At 46.8% G+C, this 21,209-nt stretch overlaps 2 protein-coding genes across 2 annotated transcripts; one reads left to right on the forward strand and one right to left on the reverse strand.

Annotated features, from left to right (window-relative positions):
* The first annotated feature begins 12,289 nt into the window (after window positions 1-12,289).
* Window positions 12,290-15,920, forward strand: LOC125530654 (uncharacterized). Its single transcript, XM_048695043.2, has 4 exons — window positions 12,290-12,705; window positions 13,661-13,740; window positions 13,830-13,888; window positions 15,209-15,920. The coding sequence occupies exons 1-4, from the start codon at window positions 12,427-12,429 to the stop codon at window positions 15,511-15,513; spliced, it is 723 nt and encodes a 240-aa protein (XP_048551000.1). The 5' UTR covers window positions 12,290-12,426; the 3' UTR covers window positions 15,514-15,920.
* Window positions 15,921-18,380: 2,460 nt separating this feature from the next.
* LOC125530655 (uncharacterized) lies at window positions 18,381-19,441 on the reverse strand. Its single transcript, XM_048695044.2, has one exon. The coding sequence runs from the start codon at window positions 19,278-19,280 to the stop codon at window positions 18,573-18,575; it is 708 nt and encodes a 235-aa protein (XP_048551001.1). The 5' UTR covers window positions 19,281-19,441; the 3' UTR covers window positions 18,381-18,572.
* Window positions 19,442-21,209: the final 1,768 nt, after the last annotated feature.

Below are 21,209 nucleotides of genomic sequence, written 5' to 3' on the forward strand. Positions count from 1 at the left end.
GCCTTTAGTCCCGGTTCTGGATTGAACCGGGACTAAAAGGGGGAGGTATTAGTACCGACACTTTAGTCCCGGTTCCGGAACCGGGACTAAAGGCCCTTACGAACCGGGACTATAGGCCCTTTTTCTACCAGTGTCGAATGCAAGCCTCAAGTCGTCTATTAGAGATCCGACATGTCTTGATTTGATGACCACATCATCCACATACGCCTCCACTGTTTTGCCGATCTGGTTTGCCAGACATGTCTGGATCATGCGCTGATATGTTGCGCCGGTGTTTTTCAGCCCGAAGGGCATTGTGTTGAAGCAGAATGGGCCGTATGGTGTGATGAATGCTGTTGCGGTTTGGTCTGATTCTGCCATCTTGATTTGATGGTAACCGGAGTATGCATTGAGGAAACACAATGAATCGTGTTCTGCGGTGGCATCGATAATTTGATCGATACGGGGGAGGGGGAAGGGATCCTTTGGGCAAGCCTTGTTAAGGTCTTTAAAATCGACACACAGGCGCCAGGGTTTGTCCTTCTTTGGTACCATCACCAGGTTTGCTAGCCAGTCCGGATGTTTTATGTCTCTAATGAATCCGGCCTCCAATAGCTTGGCTAGCTCCTCTCCCATAGCCTGTCTCTTGGGTTCGGAAAAACACCAAAGGGCTTGTTTGACAGGTTTGAATCCTTTTAGGATATTTAAGCTGTGTTCGGCCAGCCTGCGTGGGATCCCTGGCATATCTGAAGGGTGCTAGGCGAAAATGTCCCAGTTCCCTCGTAGGAACTCTCGCAGTGCGGCGTCTACATCGGGGTTCAGTCGTGCCCCGATGGAAGCTGTTTTATTGGGGTCCGTTGGATGGACCTGGAATTTGACTATTTCGTCAGCTGGCTTGAAGGATGTGGATTTGGATCTCTTGTCGAGTATCACATCATCCCTGTTAACCGTGGAGCGCAGCGCGGTCAGTTCCTCGGCCGCTAAGGCTTCGGATAGTGCCTCAAGGGCTAATGCGGCCGTCTTGTTTTCGGCGCGGAGTGCTATGTCCGGATCACTAGCTAGAGTGATAATTCCATTCGGCCCGGGCATCTTAAGCTTCATGTACCCATAATGGGGTATTGCTTGGAAGATTGTGAATGCCTCCCGCCCTAGTAAAGCGTGATATCCGCTCTTAAACGGGGCCACCTGAAACGTGACTTCTTCGAACCTGTAATTATCCGGCGTGCCGAACACCACATCTAGTGTGATTTTTCCTATGCAGCGCGCTTCCCGACTGGGGATTATTCCTCTAAAGGTTGTGCTGCTTCGCTCGACGCGGTTACAGTCTATTTCCATTTTTTGAAGGGTTTCCTCATAAATGAGGTTCAGCCCGCTGCCTCCGTCCATGAGCACCTTGGTGAGGCGAAAGTCGTCCACTATGGGACTGAGGACCAATGCGGCTGGTGCTCGGGCTGTTCGGAATCTAGGTTCATCACTTGCGTTGAAGGTAATGGCAGTGTCGCTCCATGGATTTATTGTTGCAACTTGATATACTTCGGCGAGGCTGCGGAGTGTTCTTTTTCGCACATTGTTTGATGCGAAAGTCTCGAAGACTGTGAGAACGGTACTGGTGTCCTTGGGCTGGCTTTCTGCGGCCTCCGGAATTAAGAGGTCCTCGCCGATTTTGGCCACCTGCCGGAGTATCCAACATGCTCTAAAGCTGTGAGTTGGTATGGCGTCCTCTGTACTGTGAATTCTACAGGGTCCATCAAGCCATCTTTCCAGTACGGTTCCATGCCCTGTAGAGGGTTTTGGCTTTTTGGTGTTTATCCCGGTGTCCTGTGATGATGCACCCTCTTAGTTCGGACGGGATTACTATTCAAGGCCGGATTATCCCAAAAATTTATTTCGGTTTTCCAGGCGCTTTCCATCGCACAGTATTTTTGTACTATGGACGCCAAGTCTGCGAAGCGTGTGATATCACGATGACTTACGGTGTTAAGGATTCCCTTGTCCGTGCAATTACCGCAAAAAATTGAGATTGTGTCTTCCTCGCGACAATCCTTTATCCTGTTCATAACCAGGAGGAATCTGGCCCAGTAATGATGTACTGTTTCCTCGGGCCTCTGCCTGATTTGGGAGAGATCGCTTATGATTGGGTGGGCGGGTGTCGTTGAATCTGAAACCTCACCCAATCCAAGATTCGGAGGCCGAAGAGTTTCCGAACTCTGAAGTTCGGATTCTTGGATGTTGTCCAGTGAATCTGGCCCGTTGCCTGATCCAAAGCTCAGGTCTTGAGTTATATCTCCCCCTCCGCGGGTATCCGGCTTGGAGGGGTCGGGAATTCGGACGTAGCTAGTCCTTAAAATAGATGAAGGGTCACCGCACAGCGTCTCTACCACGGCAACGTGGTGGGTGACTTGGGGAGAGTTAATTTCTCTTAGATCGGGTTTAAGCCCAACCTGGTCGTAATCCGTAGCGACCCCCAGGGCGGCGATGCGATCCAATAGCTCGTTTACGAAAGAGAGCTCCATTGGATCTAGCGTCGGAGAGGTTGCGGCAGTGAAGCGCTTCGTCGCCGGTGTCGTCGAGGGCTAGCGGTGGCGCTAGGGTTCGTGCGAGAGTGGAAGAAGAGATAATGACTGCGGTGAGGCGTGTATTTATAGGGACAGTGGTAGCTCAGTGTTATTACACAGGTGCCCCTGGCGATTCACATCTGAGGAACACGTGGCCATCATGCAGCATATCGCGGGTTGTTCCACGTCCCACGCACACCTGGATTGTCAGGCGGTCGTTCCCACTTCTCCGGGTTTCAGGTGAAGGAATGAGCATTGAAAACGGACTTAATGTTTGTCTCTGTATCTTCTGCTGACAAGGACGCAGAGAAGACATTCGACAGTTTCAATAGAATACATATGATTTGGAGAGATAGAGTTTGAGATAGAAAGCATAGAGAGGTTAGGGTCCGATCACATTCACTTAGTTCAAAAGATTCAACAAGAAGACATAGCTATAAGTGAATGCTGTAGAGGACAGAACACTAGTATATATATAATCAATATAGTGAAGGTAATCATGAAGACATGTTGCAATTGAAGCCAAACCAAATGTGAAGACATAGCAAATGTAATGCCATGAGTGAAACATTTCAAACAGAACCTTTGGTGGTGGCGTTACCCACCGTATAAGAAGTATTAGACCCAGACACGGCGCACAATTATCCTGGCGCTCCGAAGTCAAATTCCACATTAATGTATTCACACTTAGAATGTATGTCTTCATTGATTGAAGATATACTTTACTTCGTGTGTTGCACATCTAAGTCATCAATATGCATAAGTTTTAGGATGTGTGCCTGATCACAGGACATTTGAGGATTCCAAGATATTTAGCTCACACCGTAACTTGCAAAATCTCTTCTCATCCAAGGGCTTGGTGAAGATATCTGCCAATTGCTCTTCAGTGTTGACGTGTATGATATCAATATCTTCCTTCACAACATGATCTCTGAGAAAGTGATGACGAATTTCAATGTGCTTTGTCTTTGAGTGCTGAACTGGGTTGTTGGCAATCTTGATGGCGCTTTCGTTGTCGCGGTAGAGTGGCACTTGCTTCAGATGAATGCCATAGTCCTTGAGTGTTTGCTTCATCCACAGAAGCTGAGCACAGCAAGATCCAGCAGCAATGTATTCAGATTCAGCAATGGGGAGAGATACACAGTTCTGCTTATTTGAAGACCAACATACAAGTGATCGTCCCAGAAAATGACATGTGCCTGATGTAGACTTGCGATCCACCTTGTCACCAGTATAATCAGCATCCGAGAATCCAACCAGATCAAACTCTGAGCCCTTTGGATACCATAATCCTAGAGTTGGGGTGTGAGCCAAATATCGAAGAATTCGCTTCACAGCTAAGTGATGTGACTTCTTTGGTGCCGCTTGGAATCGAGCACACATGCAAACACTAAGCATAATATCTGGCCTAGATGCACATAGATAAAGTAAAGAACCAATCATGGAGCGGTATACCTTTTGATCGAACTCTTTACCATTGTCGTCGGGACCCAGATGATGTTTGGCTGGCATTGGCGTCGTGAAGCCTTTGCAGTCTTGCATACCGAACTTCTTCAGGTAATCTTTGAGATACTTCTCTTGAGATATGAAGATGCCATTGCGTTGCTGTCATATTTGAAGACCGAGGAAAAACTTCAGCTCTCCCATCATGGACATCTGATATTGCTCTTGCATCATATATCCAAACTCTTCACTGTACTTCTGATTGGTGCAGCCGAAGATAATGTCATCCACATATATTTGGCACACAAACAGCTCACCATCATATGTCTTCGTGAAGAGAGTGGGGTCGAGGGAACCAGGTATGAAGCCTTTGCTCTTCAGGAAGTATTTGAGTGTGTCATACCAAGCCCGAGGGGCTTGTTTGAGGCCATACAGTGCCTTGTTGAGCTTGTATACCATGTCAGGATGTTTTGGATCTTCAAAGCCAGGCGGTTGTGCAACATACACTTCTTCTTCAATCTTGCCATTGAGAAAAGCGCTCTTCACATCCATTTGATATAGAAGTATGTTATGATGATTTGCATAGGCCAGCAGTATGCGTATGGCTTCAAGTCGAGCCACAGGAGCAAATGTTTCATCGAAGTCAATGCCTTCCACTTGAGTATATCCTTGAGCAACGAGACGAGCTTTGTTTCTGACAACTTGACCATGCTCATCTTGCTTGTTGCAGTATATCCATTTGGTGCCTATTATATTGTGCTTCCGAGGATCAGGACGCTTAACCAGTTCCCATACATTATTCAGCTCAAACTGTTGAAGCTCTTCTTGCATGGCTTGAATCCATTCAGGTTCCATGAAGGCTTCTTCAACTTTCTTGGGTTCTGTTATTGAGACGAATGCGAAGTGCCCACAGAAATTTGCTAGCTGAGTTGCCCTTGAACGAGTGAGCGGACTGGGTGCATTGATGCTATCAATTATTCTCTCAATCTGCACTTCATTGGCAACACGAGGATGTACAGGGCGAAGATTTTGCTCTTGTTGATCATTGTCATTGTCATTGTTAGAGGGATTGTCTTCAGGCTGAGCATTGTCTTCAGGTTGATCAGGTGCGGAGATGATAACTTCCTCTTCAGGTTGAGCTTCAGAGGGTATGATTTCTCCAGTTCCCATTAGTTTGATTGATTCACTGGATGGAACTTAATCTAGCACATTTGGCAGGTGCTCTCTTTGTGAACCATTAGTCTCATCGAACCGCACATCCACTGTTTCAACCACTTTATAATGAAAGAGATTGAAGACTCTGTAGGAGTGCAAATCCTTTCCATATCCAAGTATAAAACCCTCATGTGCTTTTGGTGCAAATTCTGAAGTGTGATGTGGATCCTTGATCCAGCACCTGGCGCCAAATACTCTGAAGTAACTGACATTTGGCTTCTTGCCAGTAAGGAGCTCATAAGATGTCTTGTTCAGAAGCTTGTGAAGATAAACACGATTGATTGTATGGCATGTAGTGTCAATGGCTTCAGGCCAGAATTTTCTTGGAGTCTTGTATTCATCAAGCATCGTTCGGGCCATCTCAATGAGTGTTCTGTTCTTGCGTTCGACGACGCCATTCTGCTGTGGCGTGTACGGGGCTGAGAATTCATGTGTGATGCCCAAAGTATCAAGATATGTATCAAGGCCAGTGTTCTTGAATTCAGTGCCATTGTCACTTCTGATGTGCTTTATCTTGGTGCCATAGTTGTTCATTGCTCGATTTGCGAAGCGTCTGAAGACATCCTGCACTTCAGTCTTGTAGAGGATTATGTGCACCCAAGTATATCTAGAATAATCATCAACAATGACAAAGCCATAGAGACAAGCAGTAGTAGTAAGAGTTGAGTAATGAGTGGGACCGAAAAGATCCATGTGGAGCAGTTCGAAGGCTCGAGTTGTTGTCATGATTGTCTTCGAGGGATGTTTGGCCCTTGTCATCTTTCCTGCTTCACAGGCACCGCATAAGTGATCTTTCTTGAACTTGACGCCCTCGATGCCTATGACATGCTTCTTCTTTGCAAGGGTGTGGAGGTTCCTCATGCCAGCATGCCCTAGCCTCCGATGCCAGAGTCAGCATTCTGAAGCTTTTGCTAGAAGACATACGGAAAGCTGTGGTCCTGCTGAGAAATCTACCACGTACAAATCATCTTTCTGATACCCTTCAAACACTAGAGACTTGTCAGATTCCATTAGAACAAAGCAGTGATATTTTCCAAACATTACGATCATGTTCAAATTGCAAAGCATTGAGACAGACATTAAGTTGAAGCCAAGGGATTCAACAAGCATGACTTTATCCATGTGTTGATCCTTTGAGATTGCAACTCTACCTAGACCCAATACCTTACTTTTACCAGTGTCAGCAAATGTGATGTGACTCTTGTCGGATGGACGTAAGGTTGAGTCCATAAGAAGGCTTCTTTTGCCAGTCATGTGATTGGTACACCCACTATCAATAATCCATTGTGAAGACGCTGGTGTCGTACCCTACAGTGCAGTTAGGGGATAGGCTTCACGAAGAGAATTTTGAAGCAAAAACATTTGATGAACCAGTGGGTTATGAAAGCTTAGATCGAGATTAGGACTGATAGGGAGAGTAGCAAGCGATTCAGGAACGAAGTACATAGTAAGACCATTCGGGCATTTGATCTTGCGCCCTACAAGATGTTTAAGGTCCCCAGCAATAGCGTCAGACAATTTTGGTTTTCTGCTGGACACCTTTCCCTGTAAAAGAGAGTTAAGCTTTCTTAGCCACCCACATCTTCAAGGGTGGCTTAGAAGCAATAAGTCTAAGTGCAGCGTCTGAGAACTTTGGCTTTGGAGCCCTAGCAAAAAGTCTTGCAGGCGGACAATAGTACTCATAAGAATAAGCAGAATAGTTCTTGGTCTTATGAACATGGCGGTTTGATGAACCGTTCTCATATTCATAGGCCTGGGTCTGGTTTCCCTGCAAAACATTTGCGTTAGTACGACTCAGGTGAGTCCTCTGTTTGTATGAAGCCTTTGGACCGTATGAAGCCTGTGGTCTGGGGTTTGTCTTCTTCACCTGTGGTGTCATGATGACATTCACAGGAAGATTCTCTAAACACTTTTTCGGCACCCAGATCTTCTTCATAGGCGGCCCATTCCTGCAGTTAGTACCAATATACCTGGCAAACACTTCACCATTCTGATTCTTAAATAGTTTATAGTTTGCATCAAAGGATTCATCAATGACAATGGGGTTAGCACAAGTGAAGCCAAATAGAGTGGATTGATCTGCTGAAGGTTCCTTTGCAGCAACCCACGTGGTTTTGGAGTATTGCTCAGGTTTCCAGTAAGAGCCATCAGCATTCATTTTCCTTACGAACCCAACACCCTCTTTCCTTGAGTTTCGGTTCAGAATCTGCCTTTTGAGGACATCACATAGTGTCTGATGCCCTTTAAGACTTCTGTACATCCCTGTTTCAAGCAATGTCTTCAACCTAGCATTCTCATCAGCAATAGCAGTGGTATCCTCAGCAGAGGGCTTAGTTCCCACATCAACAGTTGAAAATATTGCAACAGTAGCAGCAGTAGAACATTCAGCAACAGAAGTAGCATTATCATGCTCAATGCATTTAAGACATGGTGGTTCAAATCCTTCCTGAGTTGAACTGATCTGTTCGGCGCGAAGCGACTCGTTTTCTTTCTGAAGATCTTCATGAGCCGCTCTCAATTTCTCAAGATCTTGCTTCCTTTGAAGATAATCATAGGAAAGCCTTTCATGAGCTGTTGAGAGCGTTTCATGACGACTTTCAAGTTCCTCATACTTAACGTGAAGATTTTTTATGTCTTCAATTAAGGAATGAGATCGAGTCATTTCAGCGTCTAACAGATCATTGCTTTTGTCTAACAGTTTTTGAATGTGTTCCATGGTTTTCTGTTGTTCAGTTGCAATTTTAGCGAGTGTTTTGTAGCTGGGTTTGGAACCACAATTAGAGTCATCGTCACTAGATGTTTGATAGTGAGTAGTGTGTGTGTTTATCTTGGCACTGTGTGCCATGAAGCAGTAGGTAGGAGTGGAGTAGTCTTTGTCATTTGCACAGGTGTCGGTGATGGAGTCATTGTCTTCAGTGTTGAAGATGGACTTGGCGACGTATGCTGTAGCCAGACTCGCAATGCCAGAATCGGACTCCTCCTCAGACTCCACCTCCGCCTCCTCAGAAGCGGACTCCTCCTCTGAATCCATTTCCTTGCCAACAAACGCACGTGCCTTGCTAGATGAGCTCTTCTTGTGTGATGAAGACTCTGAGGAGGACTTGGAAGAAGACTTTGAGTATTTCTTCTTCTTCTTGTCATCAGAATCATACTCCTTGCTATCCTTTTTCTTCTTGTTCTCAATGTCCCACTGCGGACACTCAGAGATGTAGTGGCCAGATTTCTTGCACTTGTGACATGTTTTCTTCTTGTAGTCATGAGCAGAAACTTCATCATTTCTTGAGCTTGATCGTGAAGACTTTCTGAAGCCTTTCTTCTTGGTGAATTTTTGGAACTTCTTCACAAGCATAGCAAGTTCCTTTCCAATGTCTTCAGGATCATCAGAACTGCTGTCAGATTCTTCTTCAGATGAGGAGACAGCTTTTGCCTTCAAGGCACGAGTTCGCCCATAGTTGGGACCATAGATATCTCTTTTCTCAGAAAGCTGAAACTCATGTGTGTTGAGCCTCTCAAGTATGTCAGACGGATCGAGTGTCTTGAAATCAGGACGTTCTTGAATCATCAGAACTAGGGTGTCAAACGAACTGTCAAGTGATCTCAGGAGTGTCTTGACGATTTCATGCTTGGTGATCTCAGTAGCGCCGAGGGCTTGAAGTTCATTTGTGATGTCAGTGAGTCGATCAAACGTGAGCTGGACATTCTCATTGTCATTTCTCTTGAAGTGGTTGAAGAGGTTGCGAAGGACACTGATTCTCTGATCTCTCTGGGTTGAGACGCCTTAGTTGACCTTGGAGAGCCAGTCCCAGACTAGCTTAGATATTTCCAAAGCACTTATGCGGCCATACTGTCCTTTGGTCAGATGACCACAGATGATATTCTTGGCAGTAGAGTCTAGTTGAATGAACTTCTTGACATCAGCAGCAGTGACACCTTCTCCAGCCTTGGGAACGCCGTTCTTGACGACATACCATAGGTCGACGTCAATGGCTTCAAGATGCATGCACATCTTATTCTTCCAGTAGGGATATTCAGTTCCATCGAAGACGGGGCACGTAGCGGAGACTTTAATTATCCCTGCAGTTGACATAGCTAAAATTCCAGGTGGTTAAATCGAATCACACAGAACAAGGGAGTACCTTGCTCTGATACCAATTGAAAGTGCATTATATCGACTAGAGGGGGGTGAATAGGCGATTTTTATGAAAGTCTTCAAAACGTGGAAGTTTCGAAGACAAACGATAGAGATAAACCTATTACCATGCAGCGGAACGTAGACTACACTAGGCAAACCATAGTCAAGTATTCAATGAAGTGAAAGCACAATGACTAATAGCAGCTAGGTAGTAAGGATCAGGTAGGAAGATATTATGAAGCCGATCAGAACAAGCTGTCACTCAGTGAAGACAGAAGATAGTGCAATCATACAATGACTTCACCAGGACCAACAGTAAGTAAAGGGAAGGGAAGGATGAAACCAGTGACTCGTTGAAGACAATGATTTGTTGGACCAGTTCCAGTTGCTGTGACAACTGTACGTCTGATTAGGGCGGCTAGGTATTTAAACCTGAGGAAACACAGACCGGGACACTCAGTCCTGAACACGCAGCTCAGGACACCCAGTCCTCACCGTATTCCCCTTGAGCTGAGGTCACACAGACCTCGCCCAATCACTCTGGTAAGTTTTCAAGGTAGACTCCCAAACCTTCACAGACTTCGTTCACCGGCGATCCACAATGTCTCTTGGATGCTCAGAACGCGACGCTTAACCGGCTGGAGGATTCACAGTCCTCAAGTGTAATAAGTCTTCAGATCACACAGACAAGAAGACTTAAGTGATGCCTAACACTCTTTGGCTCTGGGTGGTTAGGGCTTTATCCTCGCAAGAAATTCTCTCTCAAAGGCTTCGAGGTGGGTTGCTCTCAAACGACAAAAGTCGTACTCTAACTCTGAGCAGCCAACCGTTTATGGTTGTAGGGGTGGGCTATTTATAGCCACTAGGCAACCCGACCTGATTTGTCCGAAATGACCCTGTGTCACTAAGGAACTGATACGTGTTTCAACGGTCAGATTTCAAACACACACGGCAACTTTACTTGGGCTACAAGCAAAGCTGACTTGTCCGACTCTGGACAAGATTCGCTCTCATAGTCTTCACTCGAAGACATAGGTTTTGGTTAAGCATCACTTCAGTTATTCTGACTAGTTCTCTTGAACCCCACTTAACAGTACGGTGGTTCCTATGACTCAACAAAGAAGAAAGAGAACTACTATAGATCTAAGTCTTCGAACTCCATAGGCTTCATGCAATGTCTTCTCTTGTCATAGTCTTCGATGAGAATATCTTCATATACCACCTTTGACATCAATGTCTTTATACATTTTTAGGGGTCATCTCTGGTAGGAAAACCGAATCAATGAGGGACTTCTACCTGTGTTATCCTGCAATTCTCACAAACACATTAGTCCCTCAACTAAGTTTGTCGTCAATACTCCAAAACCAACTAAGGGTGGCACTAGATGCACTTACAGCAACTTTACTTGGGCTACAAGTAAAGCTGACTTATCCAACTCTGAACAAGATTTGCTCTCATAGTCTTCACTCGAAGACATAGGATTTTGGTTAAGCATCACTTCAGTCATTCTGACTGGTTTTTTTGAACCCCACTTAACAGTACGGTGGTTCCTATGACTCAACAAAGAAAAACACAGAACGACGAAACTGCTAAGTCTTCGCGCTCCATAGTCTTCACGCGATGTCTTCTCTTATCATAGTCTTCAATGTGAATGTCTTCACATACCACCTCTGACTTCAATGTCTTCATACATTTTTAGGGATCATCTCTGATAGGAAAACCGAATCAATGAGGGACTTCTACCTGTGTTATCCTGCAATTCTCACAAACACATTAGTCCCTCAAATAGGTTTGTCGTCAATACTCCAAAACCAACTAGGGGTGGCACTAGATGCACTTACAATCTCCCTTTTTTTGGTGATTGATGACAAACTAGTTGAAGTTTTCAACGGGGAATAAAATATGTGAAATTGTAAAGGATAGGTTATTATCTTCATAAGTGGCAAAGGCTCCCCCTGAAGATGTGCATATAAGTAATTTGCTTTTGGTATGCAAATGCACATGGCAGGTTGTACTTGTGGAGATCTTCTTCAACTTATGATGACAATTTATCATGCATGAAAAGTATGTGAAGATAATGATATGCATAATGAAAAATGGATGTCTGCAAAATGATCTAAGTGCGGAATTTATCGTCGCACATGCGGAATTTATCATCGCATCACAGAAAAGCAAATAAGTAGCAGACGACCATCGAGTTTGAGTGTTACAACTCAAAGAACCAAATGTATCAAAACGTGAGAGTTGTAAACACTAGGTAAAATATAAAATCACCGCCCATATGGACCCGCTTGAAGACTATCAAACTCATATGCTTTTTCCCCTTTTGTCAGTAAGGACCAAAAAAGTTTGAAGACATAGAGCATCTACTCGTTTCCATGAGAAGTAAGTGAAGCAGCAGGGTCGTTGGTGTTGTTTGGCGGTGCAGACGAACTCGATGCAGTGGTGATTCGCGCCGAAGGTGGTGAAGTAGCATCGTCTTCATCATCGATGACACGTGCATTCACTGTTGCAACAGAGGAGAACTCAGAGTCTTCAAGAGACGGAGTTCGTCGCAGCACAGTCCTTCTTGGAGGTGTTGAGTCAAACTTGAAGCGTTCAGAGAATCCATCCTCTTGAAGATCATCTTCAGAGCACATAAGCGTCAGCCCTTTTCATGTACGCCGACAGGTTTCATGGGTAACAAAGGCATTCTTGGTGGCAAGGTTGCGAATCCTGTTTACGTCCACCAAGAGGCTTTGCATGTGGCGCTATGAACCGTTTTTTAGAGTTCAATTTTTAAACTTGACATAATTTGTCCCACTGTACCTTAATTTCTTGATCATTTGCCCTAATTTATGTTTTTGTTGATTTCTTAACGTTTTAACCCAAACCATCAGTACGTTTTTTTTAAACATCAGTACGTGAGATGGCCCATATACCCTCGTGGAAATTTTGCAATTTACCACAAATCTTCTGTGCACCTGCCCCCGCAACGGAGCAGATCGATCGATTCTGGAGGGGTTCTTCACTTCTTCCTGTTGCTCCGGCTAATCCCGAAACGCTCCACCACCATCTGAAGAAAAAACCCCACCACCACTACCCTGCCTGCTGCTCCGGCTATGCGGCGGCTACCTCTGCGGATCCTGCGCTCCGCGGCGGCCGGATCTCTCCGGAGCCCCGCCCCCTCACGCGGCGGCTGTCCTGTCCCTCGAGCGCCACATCTGCCGGCGGAGGCAGCCGCCGCGCCGGCCGAGCTTGCCCGCTGGCTACCGCGGAGAGGGTACTCCCGGTTCGCGAGCGGATTCACCCCCCTGGAGCCGAAGAAGCTGGGATCCATCCTCGACGTCGAGCGCGCCAAGGGCCTCTCCCCCGAACACCTCGTCGCGGCATGGGATGACGTCAGTGCCCTTCCCCTTTTGCCGTACATTTTGTTTTCCTCCGTACTAGCGTTGAGGAGATCACATCCGTTGGCTGCCGTCTATAAGCGCACGAATTTCATTTTCTGTACTGGTATAGATAACAAACGGTTTTAAGGTATTTGTCCCCAAGAAAAGTTAAGGTGTCTGAATGATGTCTAAGGATGAAAACAATGGAACCAAATTATCATAGCTATTTGTAAATCTGGAACCATGAGATGTGCTCTCAGTGCCTTGCGCCCTAAAAGTGCTTGGATCACAATTGCTGCCCAGTGCTTAACAGACTAGCCCATATCATCCAATTGTTTGTACACTTGTATATCAGTTGCAGTCTTCAGGGTGAAAATCATTAACGGGGCATATTAATGGGCTGGATGGGTAAGATGGATTGTGTGTGGAGATAGGCAGGGAAAGCAAGAAGAGGGGAGGCAGATGGATATTTGTGGGTTGGTAGGAGCTGCGTGCTTCACTAGCTGTTGTTATAGAACGTTTTGCATCTGACAATCTGTCATGCCCCTACCTGAAGGCAAGACAAGTTTGTTGTATGCCTTTGTTTGGGCAAAGAATCGAACCCGCAGGTTGGAAAATAGCAGAAACAAGTGGGATATTAGACCATCCTGTTCCATATGATGCAAAAACCAAGCAATATTTGCATCAAGGGTGGGGAGGAACCTATATCTTCCATATGAACTTCTGTATTTGAAAGGCTAGTGCGATGGCCAGTAATCTCACATATTGTCCTGTTAACCCAGAAAATTAGCAAACTAAGTTTTGGCTTCGCCTAATTATCATCCAGTTACTAAAAGTTTTATGTCTTATGCTGTTGACATTACAGCATTATTTTGTATCTGCACATATTGCTTACTGCATTTGAGTCCATCCTGACATTACTTCTGTACAATTTCTTTGTGTCACTATTCTTTTCATGGAACATTAGTACCACCTGGGAAGAGGTCACATAGGTGTATCAATGAAAGCAAAGCTTTACCGTCTCTTGGAACAAAGATCGGCTACATGGTATTTGTTTGTTGATTGGAGTTTTGATTCCATCACCATGATTAATTTCTAAACTATTTATTTTCTTAACTAATTATCTTCTTTTGTAGTCCATATTTTGTTATTCCTTTGTGGAGAGGAAGTGGATATACCACCATGTTTATGCAAGGTTATTTCTCGGCTCTACCACAGATATTCGATTTTCACAAGCCTTGTTGACTGCTTTCCTTCTCACAAATTTCCATTGAAATTGAACTTTGTTACAGTCTATAAGTATGTTCTTTACTAAACATATATTTTTGAATATTCATATCAATGGGCTTTGGTCAGTCTGACATTCTTAATATCCTGTGCATGTTATTGTTCAAGTGTCCAATTGTATGTTTTGTTGATTATCAGTAAATGAAACGGGTTATTATAACCCTTGGAAAACAAATCTGTTTATTCTAGATGGGGCTGTTTGAACCTGATATCTAAGGCAAAATTTGCTACATGACACTCTATATCCGTGGTATTTACTCTATTGTACTATAAATTCAAAGCTTGCCAGACAAACTTTAAGCTTGCATCAATTTGCCAACACGCACTCCACCTACTATAACAACATTATCTGACTTGGGAGTGGGAAAACGCGTGAAAAGTCTGTTTTGCCATTTTGTTGTAATTTCTTTTGACAAATTAATAGCTGCACAAAGTAGACATGCACAACAATCTATATTTACGCAGAAATTAACTGATTCATATTTTGGCCAAATAGATGGCATCACAAATAATTGAATCTCTAGATCACTAAACACGCATCAGTGTGTTTACAAGTTCAAAGATGCCGTACTCATGAGAATAAAGCAGACTTTGCCTGCTCTGTCTCCTTTTAAGCCAAACAATATTATTACAATTTGGTGGTGTGTTCGGGTGACACAATGTTAGAATGCTTTAGCAAAGTTGCAAATTTGGAGTGTGATGGAGCAAATGTCATGAATTTGTAGTGTCCTGTAGCCAGTTTGCCTCTCAAGAATGGTAGATGTACTCACACTCATACCAAATGAACATCGACAAACTACTGTTCATGAGAAATATATTTGAACATAACAAATGAACCAAGCATCCATGGTGTATCATCACGCTAACTTCAGGCCGTGTCAGTTAATAGCTTATAGTACTGATGTATTTACACGTAGATGTATCAGTAACTAACTAATTATATTTTGAACACCCCATCCAAATGTTGGGTGTGCTGGGGTAGTATATTACTTGTAACTCTATGTCTGATACCCTTAATATTTATGCCTAGTATCTTGTCCATAAATGCAAGGCAGTGAGGCTGCAGAGACTAAAAGTTCGGTAAATTTTGGTGAAATTAATGAAGGGGCTGGTGTCGAAACACCGTTTTCTGCATGGCCATTTATTTGTTCAAACCCACCTGTGGGAATTGACAGTGTTTGTTTTGTTTTGAGCTAACTGCTCTATTCTCTGTCGTTCAACATTGCAGTCCAGCTGCCACACATGATCTTCACAGGGCTTGAAGATTACAAAGCAAGAGGAACTCAAGCAAGCCCTTACTATACAGTCACTCATTTCACAGAGTTTGCAGAAACCAAGGATACAGTGCTTGTCCGAGGAGACGTTGTCTTCACCAGCAAACTAACCGATGCAGAGGCAAAGTGTCTTTTAGAGACCGCCCACTCGTTCTACCTGAATGATGTGCGGTACAAGCTCGTGGAGCGTTTCAACAAGGAAACACATGATTTCGAGTTCAAAGATGTCCTTCAGGCGCTTGAAATGCCGTCCATGTGAGCAGAGATGTGAAGCCATCATGCGACGACAAAGCTTCCCAGCGCGGTGAACCTGAAACTACTGCCGAGATTGGAACTACGAGTTCTTTCTTCCCCACATTTTTTTGTGGCAGCTGTGTCCTGGAAAAACAACCCTGAGTTGATATCACCCTGACTTTGCTGAGTGGTTGTTCATCCTACTTGTTTTGTTGTAGCCGTAGCAAAGAAGAGAACCAAGTTCCCAGGACTTCTCTAATAAGCAGATCCGGGCAAAGCTTTAATCGGCATTCCGTAGCTATTTTGCTGTCGTTTCTCTTGGCCTTTTTGGCTAAAACTTTCATAATAATATGGTAGATTCAGAAACACGCTATACTTGTTTTGGATCCTGGTGACAATTGACAAAATGTTTGTTTAAATTATGGATGGAAACCAGCTGTGTGGTGTTTTGGTGTTTTCCGTTTGATCTGATGGCTGTAAATCGGAAAATGGTAGTATCTCCTTGCATATATAGCTGAAAATTGGCACGTGTAACTGTTAATATAGCTGAAAATTGGCTCCCACACTCTACTCCTAGATGATACCTTGACGCGGTAATTGATTGCAATATGTTTAAAGAAGATTTGGTTGTAAGAAACATAAATCTTTGGTTTGAGAACTAAAACTGAAAATAGATGAACGGGTGGCTGAATCGGCTCCGTGCAATCAATTCCTGCACTTAGTCGTAGATCGTCCAGGTGAATTGATTGTAGATCGTCAAACTAAAACCGTTCTTTGGTTTGAGAACTAAAACTGAAGATTGATCTGCTCCGTGATGGCCCTTAGTCGTAGATCGTCAAGGTGAACCAAGGACGCATGATGGCCCTTGTGGTATCTTGTCATGTTTAGGCATTTGCGTGTTAGAGCTGGCCGGCACAAACTTGATCTTACTCCTGATGCACACATGACTGTTTAGCTCTATTAGGGAGTATAGATGAGTTGGAACTTGCTGCCGTCTCTAAGCTTCAGGAAGAAGATGTATGCTAATGGTACGTACCGTGCTGTTGCTGCTTTGCCACAATTGCACCTCGGTTCAACCCACACGTCCTGGTACTCGGCAAACCTTTTCATTTTTGGCAAACGTGTTGGTGATGCTGTGTCGCGGGTGGTGTCTGCGTCCGAGCCATTATCGATCAGGCCAACGACGCCGTGCAAAACCCAAGTTCATGCTTGCTTAAACGGGTGGCTGAACCGTGCAATGCAAGTGCTGTCACGGAGCAGATCAGGTGTATATATGGATAAAACCAAACGGCCAAACGATATATAACACACACCTACGTGACCGTGTGTGCGCATTCGTGTGACAACCGCAAAAGAAAAGAAATGAAAAAGACAAAACGTCAACAAGTGCGACCCGCCAACCAGATCATACATCGTACGGATACGGAACAAGGCAGAAATACCATATATACTTTCTTTTTTCAGAAGTTGCCTACATACGCATGAAAGTAACCTCCACGTACAGAACAATTAACTTGGTTGCAATCACCTCAGTGCAGTACAAGGAGGTTCACACCGGACGAGACTTGCCTGTTTCCCGTCGTGTGTTTATCCGTGCTTCTGTCTACTGGCTTGATTTGAATGGAATAAAATAAGATCCGGTCCCATCCTCTTAAAATCAGGGGAAAAAAAAGATGATTAGATTAGAAAGAAAAAAGAAAAAAAGACAGCGGTAAGATTAAGTGGGAGCACGGACGGGAGCATAGGGACAAAGCTGGCAAGCCGAATCCGTTCACACCAACGCCAAAAAGGATCGTAGATCACAATTACTGGATACTCTTAAAATATATACTCATAGTACTAAAATACGGAAATGTTAACGCCCATACGTGTGGGCGTTTGCATCTCGCCCACATGCGTGGATCCACGTCCGTTCGTGAGCGCACGAATCTTGGCATGTTTCTAGTGCTACGTAGGACTGGCCTGGTGTGTGGGCGTTCAGCCGGTCGCTCACATGGCCGTTTCACCACACAAGAGGGGCTGGTGTGTGGGCGTTCAGCAGTTCGCCCACACGTCACTTTGCACGCACACACAAGGGCTACTGTGTGGGCATTTGGCATCTTGCCCACACGCCCTTCTCCTCTCTCACACCCAAGCTGCTAGTTGCCATGTGTTTTTGCACTACACATGGCAACTGCCCCTAGTGTGCTTTTATAAGCAGGTGGCAACTCTCTTTTTTTACCCGAGTTTGCCATGTGTTTTGCAGGGTACACGGCAACTGCCTAGTGTGCACGTAAGCAGATGACAACTCTCTTTTACCGAGTTGCCATATGTTTTTGCATGGTACATGGCAACTGCCCTAACGTGCATGTACATGGCAACTGCCTTAACGTGTACGTAAGCAGATGTCAACTCTTCCTTTTTACATGGCAACTGCCCTAGCATGCTTGTGAGCACATGGCAACTCTCTCAACTGCCTAGTGTTAGTATGTGGCAACTCCTAAAGTTATGAAATCATGGCAACTACATTAGATCAGATCATACATGGCAACTGCAGTTGAGCAACCATGGCAACTGCAGTTATCCGACATGGCAACCGTAGTTCAGCGATATGGCAACTGCAATTAAACGAACATGGACGAGGGTCTGGACCATGGCAACTGCGGGCGCACGGTGACCGTCACGCGTGGCGTGCGGGATCAGGAGGTACGAGACCTGACATACAGGCGTGTGGGCGTTATCAACTTCGTCCACACGCACGCGTGTGAAAGGGATCGGGAGGGAAAAAAAGAGGCGTGTGGGCGCTAATTGTTTTGCCCACACGTAAGTGTGTGGGCTGTTCCTCTTATACACCACACAAAATATGTGGGCGGACTCCCTAACGCCCACACGTGTGGCATTTATCGGCGTCCATAAAATAAGGATCATATTATAGATCACCAAACATGACTAGTAATTGAGACAACCCACTCCATACAAATTACGAATTACTACTAGATACTCAATGGACATCGTCCAAGCATTCTTCCGGTGAACTTAACTTGTGCTAGTCTTATCCAGCATCATCGCGGTGCATGCATGAGCATGACTGAACACATGCACGTACTAGATGGCGCCGAGGAGGCGGCCCCCGAAGAAACGCCATTTCCCTGCTCCGCAAGAACGACGGCGTGCCACTGCCCCACTAATCGCCGCCTCATCCAGCAGCTCCTCGAACAGCTCCATCCCCGCCGGATAGAAGGAGACGACCGGCGCCGAGGCGTACCTGCGGGTCCAGCGCCTGGCCTTCTCATCATAGAGACCCCGCTCGCGCTTGTACAGCCGGGCGGCGTCGTGGCGGACGGGGTCGTAGAGGACGGAGACGACGGACAGGAGGACTGTCCTTATCGTGAGATTAGGCCACCACCCCCTCCCGAAGATGTCCAGCGCCATCTTCCCCTCCGGGCCGATGTTGGGATGGTACACCCGCAGTGCAGAGACGCGTACGTCAGGATATCGTTTGGCATGAACACGAGCAGTCAAACAAATGCCGATCGACCGAGCGATCTTGTTTGGAGGAAGCATGCAGCTAGAGGCCAGTGCCGACTCACCTTGGTTTTGAAGGTGAGCTTGATGGGCTTGAAGGGGTAGTCCTTGGGGTAGGCGACGTCGACGGGGAACGTGCCGCCGGCGTAGGGGCTGTCGTGGGGGCCTGTCCCAGTGAAACAGGTCCGTCACGGGCGTCGCGCCGGGCCGGCAGAACGCCGGCGGGTCCATCCAGAGCTGTTTCAGCTCCTTGCGGATCCGCCTGATCACCGGGGCAGGCTCCGGCATGGTCGGTGCCGGCGGTCGTGCGCACCTCCTCCCTATTCCCGTGTGCCCAGCCTCCGTGGGAGCTGTCAGCTGTGTGGCGCAAGGAAAATCTACACTAGCGCTAGGTAGATGCTCACAGCTCCGGCTCGGATGCTTTATATGGATGGGTTTGGCCACTCGCGACTTCGGGAGACAGAGCGCTGCGGCATGCTAAACCTCGTTGTAATTCTGTGTAGGTTGTCAGAGCAGTCTGTTAGCATCACCGAGCCGGTTACAGAGGATGACGGCCAGGGCAGCCAAGACCCAGTCAACAAGCCACTGACGTCGGGGTCCATAGGAGGGTCAGGCGCCCATCCACACGCTACGCTGGCAAGGAATAGACCACGAGGTAGGATAAATAAGGAGGACAGCTTCCTTGTGAGGGCGGCCAGTTTGGCAGGGCAGTCCCCCGTTTGCTTGTAACTCTCTTCCTCCTTTCTTCTTGCTTGTAATTTCAAATTAGAGCTACAAATCTGAGTGATGTTCATCAATAGAGAGATATCCTAGCCTGTTGCTAACAATTGGTACTCAGAGCCAAAATTTTCCACCATCCACGCTGCTGTCGGCGTTCTGAAAACGGGGGTCCCCAGACTTGCCTGCCTGCGGCCTGCGGCGTGGCTCAAAGGGGGACCCAGCATGACCCATCTTCATCAACACAGACCCAAGACCCTCGCGAGGGGCCAAGCCTCGCGGGGCGGACGACACGGAACTTCCTCAGGCACGGCCTCATCAGGCTGGCTCGCGAGGAGGCGGAGAGATCAAGACGGGGTACCTCACGAGGTGCCCGTGACGCAAGCCATGACGACCAAAGGCGCCAGGCGGGCGCCAGCCGCGCAGTGTCCTCCTTTTCTCTTTGGTGCAAAGGGAGCAAGCGCAGGCGAGAGCATCAAGCAAAGGCACCCATTTCGGTGCAACGAGACCAAGACCAGTCCAACGGCAGGGAGGAAGTCATTGTGGAGCCCAAGTCAGCGTCACCACCAGAGCCTTTGGCAGGCGAGGACCAACTTTAGTCAGGATAAGTGTACCAGATGTTCCCCTTCAAAATGGCCAATTGTTGGTGCCCTTCCCGCTCAATATTTGGGAAGAGGCCCAGGGCCTTTGCCTATAAATAGGACTAGCCACCCCCACTGTAGAGGGGCAATGAAGAAGGGAGAATCTAGAAGCCAAGAGAGAAACTAGTTAGGATCGGATCGAGTAGCATCACACACACAGAGAGAGAAGGGCGACTGAACTCCTCCTAGCAGTTCATCCCCCCAGCCAAGAGCAGACCCTCGCGAGGCTGTTCTTCCTTATATTGCTCATCATCATCAGCCCAAGAGGCAATCCACCACACCACACACTGGAGTAGGGTATTACACCACAACGGTGGCCCGGACCAGTATAAACCCTGTGTCTCTTGTGCTGTTCTTTCCATAGCTTAGATCTTAGCGAGGCGGAGGGGTGCAGGTAGGTAGAAGGCGAAATCTCCGCGCGCACCCCAGTGTTCGAACCTCAAGGGTCTGCCGGAACCCGAAATCCGACATTTGGCACGCCAGGTAGGGGTGCGCCGGAATCCACCTTCTACCGCTTCGTGTCCCGTCGCGTCGTCATCACCATGTCCGGTGATCAGGCGGGCAACCCAGATCCATGGGCGGCGTGGCCCGCCCGCGCAGAGCCGCTCGCCTCGGGCGACCCCGTGCCCCAGGCAGCTCGCGGTCCGCAGGGCGCTGCGGGCCGCGGGCGACGCGGACAGGCTTCGACAGCTCTCACACCGCGGCAGGCACGGTCGGCAGCAAGGGCCTCCAATCACGCCGCGACCACGACACCGTACACCCGCCGAGAGCAGGCGAACTCGAGGGCCGCGCTCACGGTGGCCCGAGAGCTGCTGCAGTGCAGGCTGTTGGAGGGCGGCCGCGACGTGCTACTGGAACG

Source organism: Triticum urartu, chromosome 6A (genome assembly GCF_056163025.1).
Source record: "Triticum urartu cultivar PI428250 chromosome 6A, HENAU_Tu73, whole genome shotgun sequence".
NCBI lineage: Eukaryota > Viridiplantae > Streptophyta > Magnoliopsida > Poales > Poaceae > Triticum > Triticum urartu.